The sequence below is a fragment of the Corvus kubaryi genome, unplaced genomic scaffold (assembly GCF_017639235.1).
Source record: "Corvus kubaryi isolate FWS band 111438036 unplaced genomic scaffold, C.kubaryi_AGA036_p1.0 133, whole genome shotgun sequence".
NCBI lineage: Eukaryota > Metazoa > Chordata > Aves > Passeriformes > Corvidae > Corvus > Corvus kubaryi.
In genome coordinates, this window is record NW_024580667.1 from 2,455,468 (window position 1) to 2,473,387 (window position 17,920).

General features: G+C 40.3%; 1 protein-coding gene across 1 annotated transcript; it reads left to right on the forward strand.

Moving 5' to 3' along the window:
- The first annotated feature begins 576 nt into the window (after positions 1-576).
- On the forward strand, positions 577-17,684 carry LOC121667445 (periodic tryptophan protein 2 homolog). Its single transcript, XM_042034071.1, has 21 exons — positions 577-686; positions 788-900; positions 1,575-1,669; positions 2,049-2,148; positions 2,642-2,785; positions 3,208-3,343; positions 3,775-3,995; positions 4,459-4,602; positions 5,357-5,427; positions 6,127-6,263; positions 7,307-7,455; positions 8,078-8,225; positions 9,224-9,374; positions 9,729-9,909; positions 10,847-10,994; positions 11,910-12,018; positions 12,310-12,375; positions 12,518-12,736; positions 15,206-15,356; positions 16,432-16,506; positions 16,655-17,684. The coding sequence occupies exons 1-21, from the start codon at positions 669-671 to the stop codon at positions 16,803-16,805; spliced, it is 2,727 nt and encodes a 908-aa protein (XP_041890005.1). The 5' UTR covers positions 577-668; the 3' UTR covers positions 16,806-17,684.
- Positions 17,685-17,920: the final 236 nt, after the last annotated feature.

The following is a 17,920-nucleotide window of genomic DNA, read 5'->3' on the forward strand; positions in this document are numbered from 1 at the left end:
CCAACCCCCTGCCAAGGCAGGGTCACCTGGAGCAGTGACACAAGGACACGTCCAGGTAGGTTTGGAATGTCTCCAGAGGGGGACACTCCACAACCTCCCTGGGCAGCTGTTCAGAGCTCTGCCACCCTCAGTATAATGAAATTCTTCCTCATGTTGAAGTGAAATTCCTTGTGTTTTATTTTACAGCCATTGCTCCTCATTCTGATACTGGGCACCACTGAACAGAGTCTGGCACCATCCTCTGACACCCGCCTGGGAGATATTTGTAAGGATTGATGAGATTTTCTCTCAGCCCTCTCTTCTCCAGACTAAACAGGCCCAACTCCCGCAGTCAGCCCAAGGCATTTACTAAAAAGCATAAATACCGTAATATATTTACTAAAAAGAACCACAGTTCCCCTGGCTTGTAGCGGGTGCTGCGGAGGGCCGGGAGCGGCTGGCGGCGGGCCCGTGGATGGCGAAGGGGACCCACAGCAGGGCCACCGCGCGGGGCTGACGCTCTACGGCGGCACCAGCTCCGCTCCCTTCCCTCCCCTTCTCTCCCCTCCCCTCCGGCCCTGCCCTCATCCCCGGCGCATGTGCGGCTCCCGGCCCATGTGCGGCTCCCGGCCCGGCGCCCGCCCCTCAGCGCCGCAGTTCCGCGGCCCCGCTGCCCACGTGCGGCCGCCATGCGCTTCGCGTACCGGGTGAGCGCGGGGCGGGGGCCGCCCCCCACCCCCACCATCATCTCCCCCTCACCTCCCCATCTCCCCAGCCCCTCTAACCCTGCCCCTTCCTGCCCCCGCAGTTCTCCGGCCTGCTGGGCACCGTGTACCGCCGCGGCAACCTCAGCTTCACCCGCGATGGCAACTCCCTGCTCAGCCCCGTCGGCAACAGGATCTCCCTCTTCGACCTCAAGAAGTGAGAGAGCGGCGAGGGGCGGGGAAGGGGCTGGCGCTGCCGGCGCGGGGCTCTGGGGGGAATAAAGCTCTGAGGAGATTGTGGAGCCCGACCCGTGGGGCTCTGTGGGATGCTCGGCCTTCCAAAAAGTCCTGGAAAGCGTCTGCCTTAGCGTTTAAAGGTAGAAGCCTGCCTAGTGGAATTCCTGTCACGGTGTTGTGCGGGTACATCTATATGGAGAATAGCAGAGGAATTATGTAAAGCTGTATTTCAGAGGAAAAAAAAGAAAGGGAGAAAATAGGTTCGTGTTTGGTCAGTTGTGTGGATTGCCTGCGTCCTTCTGTCTTGTGTGTAACAAAGCTCAGAGCATCATCAGCCTTTCCCGTGTGCCAGAGCTGTGATTGCTGCTCCCCGTGCCTGTATTCCAGTCAGGAGCCTGTCTCTTACATTTAATCACAGACCATCCTGAACTGGAAGGGACCCCTGGTGACCATCGAGTCCAGCTCCTGGCCCTGCACAGAACAACCCACGTAGCTGGTGTTGATGGGATTGTGACAGCTAAAGGAAGTTATGGGGGTTTTACATCCAAATTGTCTGTAGTTTTTAACAAAGACATCAAACCGTATTTCATTGATACCGAAGATGTTCTTCCTACATCCCTGTCCCCATTGTACTGTTCTGTGGTTTTGTTGCAGTAACAAGTGTGAGACCTTGCCATTGGCTACACGGCTCAATATTGTGTGTGTGGGGATCTCTCCAGATGGAAGCCTTGCCATTCTAATTGATGAAGGTACTAGCACAAAGGAGACTTTTGTTTTGTGAAAGAATTCAGTAAAAATGCAGCCTTGAGTGGGGGAAATCTGAATTGCTAGGTGTTCAACCCTAACACAAAATTAGAGGTGGTCTGCTTTAAAAATTACTTATGTTAGAATTTTTGGGGAAGATATCCTTATTTACAGAACTGAAAAATAACTTGTTTACAGAATTTAGTGTCTCATCATTTGGATTGTATTTTTTTATTTTAATAATATTAAGCACACTGTCTTGAAAAGTTTCTGAGGAGGTGCTTCCCCCCCCACCCCTTTAAGGAAAGAAACTAAGCATGCTAGGATTATGATTTCTTTGGGAACACAATTATTCTCATGATCCTTTTTTTTCTGCCCTTACAGAGGGAGCTGCCTTGCTTGTGAGTTTGATTGGGAAATGTGTGATACATCAGTTTTATTTTCACAAGCCAGTTCACAGTGTCAGCTTTTCCCCTGATGGCAAGTAAGTGAAGAGTGCATTCTTTATGCAAAATAGCAGGAATTGCCCCATAAATTACTTGTGATTATGAAGACACCCTGTAACCAACCCGTGAATGTTTCCTATTCGTGGATGAGGGGAGATTTCAAGCTTATCAGAGTTGCTTTGTAAAATCGATGGGGGAAGAAAAGAAGGAAAGCAAAGCCTTGGAAATAGAATATCCTGGTTTGAGTGTTTGAACTTTCCCTTCTGTTTTGAGACTTGGAGAATAAGAATTTCATTATTCAACTTCAGTGATTTTTACTGAAGGTTTTCTCTTTTATAATGCTTAAGTTGGGGGATAATATCAATCTGCAAATACTTTGTTTTTCATTCGAAAGCAATCCATTTTTATTGTTTCAGTAGCACAGGAACCTTTTTATTATTGTTTTGTTTCATTATATTGTAGTCTTTACTGAATAGTTGTTTGTTTTATCAGCTTTGTGTGCAATGATGTTTTTTCCCCCCCTTATGCCAGGAAATTTGTGGTTACAAAAGACAATCTTGCTTACCTGTACCATGCTCCTGGGAAGAAACGAGAATTCAATGCATTTGTTCTGGACAAAACCTACTATGGCCCATATGATGAAACCACTTGTATTGACTGGACTGATGATTCCAAGTGAGTTGTTAAATTGAAGCATTGTCTACCTGCACATGTTAATATTTGCAGGCATGTTGCAGTCCCATTCTCTTTCCTCTGAAGTATTTTACTAGCTTTAAAAATTCTGTCTCTAATTAAAAAATATAATCAGGCAGACCAGAAAGTATAAAATATGCATGTGTTGGGGATCAACACTGTATTCTTGCTTAAAAATGCATATTAATACATAAAAGGAGTATACCTTAGGAATGTGAGCATGGTTGACATTTTGAATGTGTTTAACCCTCGTCTACCTTGGCTACAGTCACCACCCTCAGCTTACAACTCTGATGTTTGTCAAATGAAAGTGGTGACTGGTGAATTTGAGCTCAGGACATTCTCCACCCAGTGAAGAGTTTTGCAATCCAGTGTTCTAATTGGAATTGGCTTTTCTTTGGCAGGTGCTTTGCAGTGGGGAGCAAGGACATGTCTACGTGGGTGTTTGGAGCAGAACGATGGGCAAACTTGATCTACTACTCTCTTGGAGGCCATAAGGATGTCATAGTAGCCTGCTTTTTTGAAGAGAACAGCCTAGATGTATGGATAATTACACAACATGCTTGAATTTGAATATTAAAATAGTTGAAGCAGAATCTTATCTGTAGATGGCTATTTTGACAATATCTCAGAATTTAGAAAATACAGAAGTGTCTCTTGATGGTGGCTCTGCCATAATTTTGTGTTTAAATTTGCTCCTTTAAAACATTATAGCTTTAAATATGAAAAAATTATTTAGCTTAGCTGTAATGCTGACTGGTAATCAAGTTGCCTTTGGTCCTTGCAAAATTTTTCTGAGGGCAGGTAAAATAATTCACCAGTTCTCAGGACAAGTTAAATTTCCAGTTCAAAGCACCTCAGATTCCAGAGGACTAAGTAATGTATTATCCTGATGCACGTCCATATTCATATTTTTGCAGAGCACAGAGAACAGGTATTGGACAGTAATAATTTGTGTGTTTGTATTCTAGCTGTACACAATTAGCCAGGATGCAGCTCTGTGTGTGTGGCAGTGTGACACTGAGCTGGATGGTTTGAAGCCAATGCCCCCTAAAGATGCAGCAAAGGAAAAGAAGGCAGCAGAAGATGATGAAGAGCTGCTTGAAGAGCCAAAGGGTGAAGAAATTCATGGAAAAGCTGATCCAAGTGAACAAGAGACTAGAAATAAAGTTAAATACTCACGTGTTGCAAAGTAAGTGGTTTTCAGTTATCAAGTCAAAGTTGTAATGGGTTTTATTGTACTGGGCTTTTTTTTTCATCTGTTATAACTTATTCAAAGCAGTATAAAATTGCCCAGGATTTAGAAATTCACTGCAGATCCCATTTTAAGCAGTACTGGTAGAACTCCTGTCTGTCTTACCTTTGATTATATGAAGGGCAGTACCTTTCACCTTCAGAATAACAAGTGTAATTTTAATGATATAAGAAATACTGGCTCATGGTGTGTTAGTGTTTGGAACTCAAAAAGTGTAAATGGGATCTTTATTACAGTATCCTTTCTAAGTCTGGAGGCTTTGATTTCTTGCCAGTTGACTTCAGAAGATGGCACAAAGGTGGCTCATCAGCCCCTTTGGTGAGCTGCTTGGAGATGCAGCTCTAACAACATAATTTCCTTTAACATTCACCTTGCTTCTTTCTTATTTCTTGCATGCCAGGTATTTTTTCAATAAGGAGGGAGATTTTAATAACCTGACAGCTGCAGCATATCACAAGAAAACACATCTTTTAGTCACTGGATTTGCCTCTGGAATCTTTCACCTCCACGAGCTTCCAGATTTCAATCTGATCCACTCCTTGAGGTGGGGTATGGGGTTGTCACTGGTTTTGGTTTGGTTTGGGGGGGAAGGGAGTAAGTTTTTTTGGGGAGGGTTCTTGTTTGTTTGACTGAGAACACATCATGCTGAGCAGTGAAGGATGAATAAAGAGAGCATAAAAATCTTAAAACATGACTATCTGTTTAATACTGTAATTTCTGGAGAGGTAGAATCATAAATGTATGCAATAAATACCATATAATTCCACTCTATAGGTTATTTTGGAAAAGTGAGGTCTGAATAAGGAAACTACTCAGGAGTTTCTGGTTGTTGGCTATAGATTTCTTTAACTCTGTGGACTTCAATATTTTCAGCTTCTTTGTAGAAAATATTTTTATATTCCATATAATTATGGAAAGGTCTGCATATGTAAAATTATCTGTAAATTGTGTCTAAGTTGAGAAATCAAATCAGAATTCTTTTCCTTAGCTGTAGGATGCCAGCTAAACAATTTCCATATGCAAAAGTATTTTATTTTCTTAAACTGGGGAGTTTTACTCTCTGTTGGCAAGTACATCTTTAGGATGCAGATCCTCTGCCTTCATTCTGAGTAAGGAATGTTTGATGGTTTGGAGTGGAACAAAGGAAAGAACTTCATGGTTTTTGATTTTATGGTGTTACAGAAGTTCAGTGAAACAAGCAACTTGCTTGAATAGAGTTAATAGGTATTAAACTTCAAGTGTTATCACACAAGACATAAAAACACAAGTTTGTTTATTGGATAATCCTCTTACTTTAGTATTTCAGACCAAAGGATAGCTTCTATTTCTATCAACTGCACTGGTGACTGGATTGCGTTTGGATGCTCAGGTTAGTCAATGTTTTTAGTCTGTATTCATGGAAAAATGAGGAATGTGGTGGGCATGAGGCCCAAAACCCTCTTGCTTGTCTTGACTCCGAACATTAAATAATTTATAATCTCATATCTGTGGTGTCTAGGTACAGTAAAGCAAGTATCACTTATCAATCTCTCCTCACAGAATTCTGATGATTCAGGAAAGTAGTTTGTTGGTACAGGAAAAAATACATATTTCATATAAAAAGGCTCTAACAGAGTTAGGGGAAAGCCCAGATCCCTTGTAGTTAATTTCTGCTTTCATTCTAGGCTGTTCTCTCTTCCTTTGCTGCTTGTTGCATGTGGCATTTTACAAACCTGCCTGGATGTTCTGCCTTCCCACCCTGTCCATAATGCTTTGCATGAAACCCAAAATTTTACCCTTATATGCAGCCCTGCTTTTCTTTCCAGCTCATTTATCAGCTGGTTGGTAGCGTTGCTGTTGTAGCACTAAAAACATTATTCCAAGTAACAGCTCCTGGAGGAAATTGTCGAGGAAATTGCCTTGACATTATAAAGAAAAAAGCTCTTATTAGGACAGAAAGGTACAGAATTCAACCTGTCTGCATCAACCTTTGGTTTTTTTTTAACATTGCTTGCCATTATGTGTTTTGTGGCTTGCATTTGCAGGGTCATTGTGTTCATGATTGTGGTAAATCCTGCTGTGGTTACAGGTTTGGGGCAGCTCCTGGTGTGGGAATGGCAGAGCGAGTCCTACGTGCTGAAGCAGCAGGGCCATTTCAACAGCATGGTTTCCTTGGCATATTCTCCAGATGGACAGTACATAGTAACTGGAGGGGAGGATGGGAAAGTAAGTGAGAGAATATTGCTGGAAAATGAACTTTTAGTAACGTACTAAGCAGCTTGACTTTCCATTCTGTGTAGAAAGCTCTGTTACTACAAAGTCAAAAATTTTTATTCTCTCGTCCCTTAAATGTTTTGATTTTTCTCTCTAGAGCATTTTGCTTTGTTATTACCTCTGTCTACAAATTGCATCATTTACACTTTCTAGCAGATAGTTTTTTAATTATTATAGGTCCAGTCACCATAAAACCAAAAATATCTAATTCATTAAGTGTTAATTTATTTATGATTCCATGATATTTTGGGATGAATGAACTTCAGCCACCCAACTTCTTGCCCTTTTAATAATTGGTTTTGATATGAAATTAATTTCAAATTATTCATAAAAGTGCAATTTTTTTGTTTAATGTACCATTCCAAAAGCTTGTTATTTTAAAGAAAAATTAACTTCTCATGAATGACTTGCATTGAAATAATAGGCTGTGTGTACAGGTACTTCTATTTTAAAAGATGTTTTGCCACAATGTCTTGGCACATAAGTGGGACAACAGTAGTAGCTGATTTCCAATCAAAACTTTTGAATGTCATAAAAAGATATGCCAGTTCATGGCTTTTGCCATTCAGATTGAAAATTGGCCAAACCCCAGAAGCCTTAAACTGCAGAAAGTTAAATGCATAAGGTATTTGATCAGGAAAAAACCCCACCTGAAATACTGTCTCAATTGTAACTTCTGTAGCAGCTTTGGAGTTGGTTTTGAATTTGACACTTGTCTTAGCCCTGGCAGTACAAGCCTGGAGGCTCCAGATGCTCACCAAGTGTTACTTTCCTTGAAAATTAACTTTGTTTCAACTTCATTTGTGTCTATCTCCACTTAGATTTTTGTTGCAAATGTGTCTTAAGAGGCTTAAGGATAAGCTGTGGCCTCTTGACTGATATTATTGAAAGTCTTCTATGCTGTTGTAGAGTTCTTACTCTGCTGCTGCCTTACCCTTGTTTTCTCTCTTTGCTGATGGAGATTCTAAGAAGTCTTTCCTTGTCTGTCTTTGCAGGTGAAAGTGTGGAACACTTCAAGCAGCTTTTGTTTTGTCACCTTTACAGAACACAACAGTGGAGTAACTGCTGTAACCTTCACTTCCACTGGTTATGTTGTTCTGAGTGCTTCCCTTGATGGAACAGTGCGTGCCTTTGATCTGCACAGGTAGCTCTTTACATGAAAGCTTTTGTGTCTCATTTAGTCCTCAGCTTTCACATTGCCCCCAAAACACAGCAAACTGCTGATTGCTTGCTTGAAGTTGCATAAACATGAACACTGCCTTACTGGTTTTTGATTCAGCCTTTGATTTCAATTTAGATATTATATTAGATATAATTAGGAATGCTGTTACTCCATCCAGTTTCTGTGAAGAAAATCCTGGAGAAACTTTCCTCAGAGAAGCTGGAAATCCAGGAAGGTCGTTGTCTGGCTCTGCTCACATGGGGAGAAGGCACTTGCCTAACAATACTTCCTGCAGTATAATACAGCTGTGCACAGAATTGGGTGTGTTAACAAGCCCATTTTTCTAAACCACAGACATGTGCTATTTAATAGAAGAAAGCTCCTCTGAGTATTTCTGTCTTCTGTTTCTGCAGAGTTTTTCATACTTCTTTTGGATCTTGTAATTATCCTGAGTCATCACATCTAATTTTATACAAAGAATATTTTGTAAAGACTTACAAATCTTTACAAAACAAATGAACTCATTTTTTTAAATACACTTGTTAAACACACATTTAAATCTACTTAAAATGTTCTCATAATTTTTTTTTCACCTCTTCAACAGGTACCGGAATTTCCGTACCTTTACGTCCCCACGACCAAGTCAGTTCTCCTGTTTAGCTGTGGACTCCAGTGGCGAGATTGTGGCAGCTGGTTCCCAGGATTCCTTTGAAATATTCATCTGGTCAATGCAGAGTGGGAGGCTGCTAGATGTAAGGACCCACTGTGTTGGGAGGGCTTGAATTTAACACAGTGTGGAGTGTGGTGATACTCAGCAAGTTTGGGATTAGTTTCGAGGGTTTCAATATAACATGAAGTGTTTTGTTACATTCAAAAATAAGCTACACTGTGTTGCTCTCAGCATTTTTTTTTTTTTTTTTAAATTTATTGCATGGAGATCACCCTGAATTTGTGTAGGAAGTAGTTTTTAAATTTTTTGAGTAATGAGCTCTTTCTAGTGATGAAGTAACACCAATATTGCTGAGCTAACACATGGGCATGAGAGTCTTTCCCTCCTTGTTCAGAGATGTTCTTTTCTACATGTTTTCTGCAGGTAATGAAGAAATTGTAGTTGCTGTATTAAGACTGATGCAGATTTCATGGAGGGTTTTGCTGCAGCACAGCAGGGCCGTGATTTTTCAATTATTTTTTCAATTCTTAAGCATTCCTGTACATCTTGTACAAGTAGAAGAGCTCAGTGATTCACTTACTTAATTTGGCACAGCCATGCAATACAGGTCACTTCAGTAACTCAGGGTATACTTGACTGGATCTCCAGAGTTTTGAGTGTAGTTTCTTTCCTTGATATTTTTTTTTTTGAGGAGTAGGAGCTCCATGAAATGAAAATCTGTTACTCTTATTCTCAGTCTTTTTTTTTTTTCCTGAAGTGTTATCAACTGCAGGAGATACTGAATTCTCAGAGCAATGACTTGATTTTTCACAGTTGGTCTGATTGTTTTGAAAGGAGGGAGGAAAATGGCACACTGCATTCCTAAAGTGTGCACATAGGAGTGGTTGTAGATGCTTATGTAGTGGTAGCACTTCAGGGAATTTTTTTAGAAGTTGAGAATCACTGGCGTGTATCATGCCCTGTGTCCAAAAGTGATCTCAAGCATGGTTTAATGGCTACATCTGGAGTTTACTGAATGCAGACCACACAGATAACACTTTCTTCCACCTAATTCCAGGTTATTTTTGCTTCTCTTCTTAGGTCTTAGCAGGTCATGAGGGTCCCATCAGCAGCTTGTCCTTTAACCCAATGAAGTGTGTTCTAGCCAGTGCCTCTTGGGATAAGACTGTCAAGTTATGGGATATGTTGGACAGCTGGAGAACTAAGGAGACACTAATAATGAACTCAGATGGTAATCTGTTTCATTTCTTGTCTTTTATCAAATATAAAAATACTATGTAAAATATGTTAATAACAACAGAACATGTCAAATACAGACAGACTCATTCTTGGAAATGAAAATCTGTAGTTGAGATACTTCACTCTAGGACTTGTTCAACAGTGCAGTAAATATTTTTATTTAATTCTAGCTCAGCTTTATAATTAGCTAAACATTTGTATGTTGTCCAGGAGAAAAAGTGCAGTCATATTTGTTACTCTTAAATTTTTTCTCATGGTTGAGATAAGATCCTAGAAAAATTTAAGGGTATTTTCTTAGAAAAGTATCTGACTGCATTTTTAACTGTTACTATTAAATTCTTTGCAGTTCTTGTTGTTGCCTTCCGTCCTGATGGCAAGGAGCTCGCAGTTGCTGCTTTGAATGGCCAGATAACATTCTGGGATCATGAAAATGCAGCACAGACTGGCTCCATTGAGGGCAGGCACGATCTCCAGATGGGGAGGAAGGAGCTGGATAAAATAACTGCCAAGCAGGCAGCCAAGGGCAAGTACGTACAGGGGGCTGCAGTGACAAGGGGGTGCTACACTGGGTTGCTTTTGAATTGTTTTTCCATTTGTTTTCAACGTGAAGATTTCAGAGTGCATCTGCTGTTGAGATATTTTGATTCTGATGCTGGATTTGAAAAGACTGCCCGACACCTAGATGCCTCCCTTTTGTAGTTTGCTGTGTTCTCTCACTGATCAGCATCACTCTGAGCACGTGTTCTTTCTCATCAGTTATGAACTTGGGTTGCCAACATGATATTAAGCTTCTCAGGCCAAGTTGTCAATTTGCTAGGGGTAGGTTTTTAAGTAGATAGCTTCCTACAGAAATACTAGTATGTAACCATTAGTGTGTAGAAACTATTATGTTTTTTGAAAAAAGTAATTAAAGTATGGGGCTTATTACCTGTTGCTAAGCATGTGAAGTAATGTTTAAAGGCAAGTTGAATTTGCGTACTGTCAAAAAGTGTATTAGAGAAATGTTTCATTCTTCTCTTTTCCCTTTTTTTTTTTGCCTGTATTGCTTCCACTCAAAAAACAAACAAAAAAAAAAGAAACAATGACTTTTTGGAAAAAATAAGGGTTTTTTTGGTGATGAGCTCTCAACCATCTCTTTCAAACATGCCATGGCACTGGTTTTTCTGTAGCTCTCTTGGCTGTCCAGAGTGTTGTGTAGGGTGTAGTTTGAGAATTCATTCATTGAGCTTGGACTTAGAGTCAGAAGTATGGATTCAACTTCAAAAAGCTGTAGAAGTTCTAAATTGTTTGTGATTCATAGTAAAGCACCAAATGCTTTGTAGTAAATTTGTGTGTAAAGCACATACTATGTGAATGAAGATCTCCACTTTTTCCATGGAGTGGTTCTGAGTCTTCACACTGTACTCATGTCTTCTAGCTCGATTGTGACAGTGAAATTAACTGCTTTCTCTTTTTCTTTACCAGATCTTTTACAACTCTGTGCTACTCAGCAGATGGTCAATCTATTCTGGCAGGTGGATTGTCAAAATTTGTCTGTATATATAATGTCAAGGAACAGATTCTTATGAAAAAATTTGAAATTTCATGCAACTATTCTTTAGATGCAATGGAGGTATGTGAGCACAGGAGTCTTTTTTTTCATTTCCCCACCCCCACAAGACTTTGGTTTTGGTATAACATCTCATTAAGTGTGATTCATGAATGGTTTTTTAAGAATGGGCTTATTTTTGTGCAGGAGAGAGAGAAGGAAATATTCGTCTTGGAACAGAATTAATTCCTGAAACTCTTGCCAGATTTGCAGTGTGCTTGTGTTGAATGGGCAGAACTCTCAGGCATACTAAGTTAGTTGGCACTAGACTTAAAATGGAAGTGAAAATTTAAATTATCAACATTTTGTACTAAGCTAATTCCCCTGGTGTCAGTTTGTGTTAGCAGAGAAATGAAGGATTTTTTTTTGTGGGCATGGAACAACATCACTGAGCTTTACAAACTCTGTTTCTGAATATTGCCAAATGCCAAATTAAATTCCTTCAAGAGTAAAGTGAATGATGAAAAGCATCAGAAGGAAAAACATTCCAGTAACCCTTTTCAACATCCCCTTACCTGGGAACAATGATTGTTCCAGTGTTTGTATCAGGCTGTATTTGACTGTGGTTCCAAGTACGCTTCTTTGTCAGCAGTGGTTTGTGAGTTACTGTAGCTCAGCATCTGGCTTGAAAGAGAGAGAGCCAGCTGAAAAAGAACCCTGGAGGGGATGGGTTTTTGAAATGAGGGCCCCTAAAATCTAATTTACATTGTGAGGTCCCTAAAATCTCATTTGCAGTGTTCTGGCCACACAGCCCTTGAATTAGCACAGTGCAGGTATGGAACCTGAAGGGCTGAAAGAGCAGGGCTGCAGCTGAGGAAGCAAACAATGCATCTGACACAGAATACAGTTGTTATAATAATGTGAAACCAAAGCCTGAGCTGAGCTCTGCCATGTGAGAAGAGATTCAGTGCAGTGAATGGAACTTGCATATTTTTCTAGGAGTACTTAGATCGGAGAAAAATGACTGAATTTGGCAGCATGGCTCTGATTGATGAAGGGGGTGGAGGTGACGAAGGTGTTGCCATCCCTCTTCCTGGAGTAAAAAGAGGTATGGCTTTGGCTTTGCTCTCTTGTTTCTAGTTTTATGTAGATCAAAACCCTTAACGTAGACAAGAAGGGTTTGACTTGTTGAGCTCAGTTTTAACATCACGATTACAAAATTCAGCCTCACCACTTAAGCTGTAGGATCTCTTGGACATGGACTGTCCCTTCCTTACCCAGTCTTTAATTCTGCCAGATTTTACCATGCTGCGCATTATTTATTGGTGACATCATAGTTGATAACTAGACTGTGAACTTGTGGTGAATATGTTAAATCACTTCTAAACTTCTCTTTTAGGTGACATGAGCTATCGACACTTTAAACCAGAAATAAGGGTGACTTGTGTGAGATTCTGTCCTACAGGTTAGTATCAACAATTTATTTAGGATTTTTTATTCCATCTAAAACAAGCAAAAGCATAGAGCATTGGAGGATTATCATTACTCTTCTGTTTCCATTCTAGAAAAGTCATTTTTGTTGTTAAATATTGTTATTTCTCTTCTAGGACGAAGCTGGGCAGCCACCACCACAGAGGGTCTCCTGCTCTATTCACTGGACTCTGGGCTAATTTTTGATCCTTTTGAGCTGGACATTGATGTCACACCCAGCAATATACACAAAACACTGAGTCAGAAGGAGTACACTATGGCTATCGTCATGGCCTTCAAGCTGAATGAAAAGAAATTAATTCAGGAGGTCATAGAGGCTGTCCCTAGCAGTGAAGGTGAGTGGGTGGATCTTCCATGAAAAAGGTGAGTGGGTGGATCTTCCATGAAACTGGGCTGAGCTAGCTGTAAGCAGACATGTGCAAACTAAATTAAGTTGAGGTGTTGTAGTGGTTTGGTCCAAAATACTCATTACTGTTTATCTGCTGTGAGATAAGAATTAGGAGAAATGCAAAACAGGCACCAAACTTGAAAGAATATAAAGAAGTTTATTAACAGACCTAAAAGAAGAAAAAAAATTATACCACCTTCAGAACTCTCCTCCTCCCCCCACCTTCCTCCCTTCTCCCACTGACAATGTGAAAAGACAACCCTTAAGATGTTCAGTCTGTTTACCACTTCCATAATAACCTTGTTCAGTCCATTTAGAAAGAGAAGTCTCTTCTTGCTCATGCTATGAAAACATTATCACAACGAGACAGCCGCCCACTTCCAAATATTGTTCAGTCCATTTAGGAAGAGGAGTCTCTCTGCCTGCGTGTGAGTCCTTTCCCCCGACTTGCAGCTTTTCCCGCAACTGCTTTCGAGGGTCCACTCTTGAAGTTTTCTGGGGTACAATTTTAAGGTTGAGCCGTTCAGAAACAAAAACAGAGGCCCTTCTCCTTCCCTGGGAGCAAAGGGTCTTCATCATCTTCATCGTTAGGACTATCTCTGGGAGCATCTCTAGGAACTGAGGTTTTCTCCTTTCCCATTTGGAGCAAAAGTCCTCATCTGGTTCATCTCTACGGACTGAGGTTTTCTCCTTTCCCGTTTGGAGCAAAAGTCCTCATCTGGTTCATCTCTCCCTGTCCAAACTTCTCATGAAATTACAGCTGCGTCAGCATCTGCCTATCTCAGCGCAGGTGCTTTTGCTCACGAGTTGAACACTCCACCCCCCATATCTTCATGAAATTACAACAGGATACTCTGATATATCATAGCTTCACAACAGAATTTCAGCTTTAAGCATCTCCTCTCTCTCTTCCCTCAGGTTTTCAGCTCTTCACAGCAATAAAAGGGTTACTCTCACCTCGGCCTTGCAGCTTTGCAGCTGGAATGTTGAATTTTTCTTATCGCAGTGGAGAGGGAGGAGAGCCGAGCCGCTCCGGCTGCCCACGGCAAGGCAGTGGGGGGGGGTTCCATGGCTGGAACAGGTCCATGGCTCCAGGATGGCCGTGGCCCGGCCCGGCCTGGCCCAAGCAGGGCCTGGCCGGGCCCGCTGGCCCCCACACGGGGCCCGCAGCCACCTGTGCCAGCGCCGGAAACGAGAGAGAGCTTGGAGGGGGAGTTTGCCTATTCTTAAATGTGGATCACAGAGGTGATCACAACTTTAAGTGGCTTAGAGAATTGTCCATATTCAAACTGGCCAGCTGATAGGTTCTATCAGTTCCCAGAGGAAACTGTAAGCACCCCTTAGCAAGGACGTCCCTTCCGGGACTATGCTTGCTAACCTATGACAGGTGTAAAGTAGATTTTTTAGTGTTAATTGATGTTTCAATTCTACCAGTCTACTTCATGCTCATTTAGTGACTTCTCAGCATGGAATTTGATCAGGCCTAGATGTGCAGGCAAAGTTTTTGGATGTCAGTTCTCGGAAGCACAGATGTTGGAGGGGCACAGCAAGTTTAACGTGAGTAAGCACTGTGCCTGTGTGATTAAGAACATTAACCAGTATCAAGGATGTAGTCAGTAGTTTGAGGAAAGTCATGAATCTTGTCTGTTGAGCACTTGTGGCAGCACATCAGGACTACTGTGCCTAGTTCTGGCATTGACAGCACAAGAAAAGACATTGATATTCAGAGCATCTGGTGGAGGAGGGCTTGGGAAATGATTGGAGGGCCAGAGTACAACTGAGGAGAGGCTGTTTAATCCACTGTTAGCAGGATGATTGTGTGCCTGTTTGTTAAACCAAAGCTGTTTATGAGAGTGGATTATATATAAGGAGGTCATTTAGTTATATGTGAGGTTATTCTGAATGCTTCTAAACTGTGTTTCTTTGTGCTGTGCAGTTGCTAATGGCATTCAGACACTTCCTGTGTGGGCAGGTGACTTTGCTGTCTTTTCAAGTATCATTTACTGCCTCTGATTGTTGTGCATAACTAGTTCCACTGAATGCAGCAATTTGGCTGAAGTAAGGAGCAGCAACAATACAATCTTTTACACTGAAAGAGGAAGAAAGGGTGGAAGTAAAAGTTTTGAAGGAGAGCTGCTGGGGGGAGTACTCTGCTCAGAGGAAGAACTTGGAGAGGGAGGAGTCAGTTTCTTGCATTTAAATACAGTAGTGTTTGGAAGGTTCAAAGAAGGAAGATTTGTCCCCTTAGAGATTGTGGTGCTGTACCCTGAAATACAGCACTAAATATCCACTACTTGCCAAGATACAGCTTTCTTCTCCTTCCCCTTATGCTTTCCTGTGGTCTCTTTCATGTTATTCCAAATAATAACTCAACTCTATTGAATGTTTATGGGCTTTTTTTTACCTTTTTGAACAGTTGATGTTGTCTGCTCATCACTGCCAGACCTGTATGTGGAGAAGTTACTGGAGTTCCTGGCCTCTGCATTTGAGACCTCTTGTCACTTGGAGTTCTATCTTATTTGGGCTCATAAGTTGCTCATGCTGCATGGACAGAAGCTGAAAACAAGGTGAGATCCCATGAAAGTGAAAATGCTGACAAGGATTTTAAAATTAAAATAAAAACCTTTTAGTTTAAGACTTTTACTTAACATTTAGTGACATTCTAAATAATGCATACACAACAATTAGAACTACTTCAGTTTTACAACTTCTGTACTAATGGTAAAAGTTACAGTTTGGACTTGATCTTAAAGGTCTAAAAAGATTCTAGAAAGTGTGTATGACAGAATTGGGATACATTATTGGATTTGTATCCAAGATACAAAGATACATTGCAGAAACATTTTTCAAATATAACAGATAAAACTTTGCCTAAGTTGCTTAGCCAATAAATGTATAAAGATTACAAGAGTGATAGTAGGATTTTGGCAATTGTGTTTTTAAACAATTATTCATCTTAAATGTAACTGAAAGGTAACATGCAGGTACTGATTGCATTTTTACAGACTTAGCTTGTGATTATAGCATGCACTCTTAGCTGGTAGTACTCTGCCTTCCTACAGAGTACTTTAGAACTACATGGGCCTGGTCTGTGAATTCTATTCAGCCCACCCATAATAAGGAATTTTTAGACTTTCAGTAGAAAAAGCAGGCAAATTTACAAATTTACAATGGGCTAAGTGAGAGGAAATCTGAGAAGAAGTCCTGCAATTTAAAAAACAGTGCATTGTAACTCTTCCCTTGCTTCAATGTGGGTATAATGTTTTAGTTACTGAAATGACTGGAATGAATTCTCTCCTTTTGTTGCTGCTAAAGTAGAGGAGGAGCATTTAGAACAAACTCTCCCTTGTTCAGAAAGTATTGTAGTATCTGGAAGGAACTGTCATTGCTACAGGAAGTAGAATTAGCTCTTCAATATGGAGTTTGTCATTAGAAAAAATACAGTTTTCACAGTATATTGCTCGTATTGAGTATAATCATTGAGGGTAGAGTCAAAAGGAAAGAACTTCTGTTTATTTAGTATTATAAAGTTTGCATTGAAGTTAATGTGTGCTTGTTAAAATCTTGAAAGTATTGAAAAGTTCTAGATCTCCATGTGTAAATCTGAATTGCACTGCAAATTGCATGTTTTCTCCATCCAAGGTCAGTGAAGCTGCTCCCTGTGATACAGTTCCTTCAGAAGAGCATCCAGCGTCACTTTGAAGATGTTTCAAAACTGTATGTATTGTTATATTTGAAAGCTCAAATCAAAAACCTGGTGTGATGTGGGGGATGATAGAGTGCTGTTAAAACTTCCGAGACAGACTTCTTTTAGAGGTGTTTTTATTTCAGGAGGTAAACAACGTGTTCCTATTTATTTTTACAGCTGTGAATGGAATATCTACAACATCAAATACGCGCTGGCCATTTCTCAACAGCGTGGCATGAAACGTCCAGCAGAGGAAACACCAGGAGATGAAGAAGAATTGGATTCTGACAGTGATTATCTTATGCAAGAAGCTCATAAGGATAATTGAGTTCCTAATTACTCTTTTTGAGAGGGTGAAAACCTCAGACAGTATTTTATGCAGTGGTATTCACTGAGAATGAGTGGCCCTCATAGTGGCATCAGTTCCTAACAGTGGGATGGAGTTACATGGGAGGTAGCAATGGAAAGGTGGGATATGCCATGGATGGCACTTTTTGCCTATTTCGTGTACCCTTTGGCTGTAAACTTGACAGCATTGATTTCTTGATTAACTGATTTTTTTTTTAAATAATTCCTGATTTCAGATAAGAAAACAAAGAAGTGTTCTTAGTGAAGTTGGAAGTATGACTGGATTAATTCTTTATTAAAAATGCCTTGTACATTAAGTATTGTGAATTTTGTAGTGCAGGCTTGTCCTATATTGGACTCTGAATTTTAAAAAGGATAAAAACATTTTCTGAATTGGAAATGTACTGCTCTTAACTTGTTTTAAATGTTGTTTTACTTGGATTTAATAGGTACATATTTCTGGAACTCTCTTTGCTTAGTTCTGTGACTCCCAGATGTGATGAGGTTTCAATAATGATAAATGTTAGACCCGTAGCAATGACTGCGGGACAAAATTTACTGGGCTTTACAACTTTTGTAGAGGTTTGATTGACAGCCTTGAGATATTGTAGTGAAAATTTGTTTGGACATTACCAACTCAATAATGTAACTTAAACTGTAAGAGAATGTGTTACAAATGTGGTGGTTTATTTGGTTTGGGGTCTTTTGGTTTTTTTTGTTGTTTTGGGTTTTTTTAAAGCCCTTTCTTTTTTAAAATGTTGCTTTTTAACACATTAAAACCTGAAACTTTTGATTCCCTTTGTTTTTGTGAATTGATGGAAGAACTGGCTAATAAGAGCTGGGTTGTGAATACAAAGAATTGTGTCTGTCCTTGTAATACTTTCAAGCCATGTGTTGAAAGGGCTTTGTTAATGAAGATACTGCAAATATTATCAATGATCCAGAATGTATTTTATCAGCATATTCTGTTATTCTGGATTTGTCTTCTGGTCACTTTTGACTGTTGGAATAGAAGAGAGGTATAAATATTAAAGGTAACTGCAGTGAGGTCTCCCCTCAGTCTCCTCCAGGCTGAACAAACCAAGTACCCTCAGC

Coding starts and splice junctions, on each gene's coding strand:
- LOC121667445 (XM_042034071.1), top strand. Junction 1,670..2,048: donor TGCCATTCTAATTGATGAAG/GTACTAGCACAA, acceptor CTGCCCTTACAG/AGGGAGCTGCCTTGCTTGTG. Junction 2,149..2,641: donor AGCTTTTCCCCTGATGGCAA/GTAAGTGAAGAG, acceptor CCCTTATGCCAG/GAAATTTGTGGTTACAAAAG.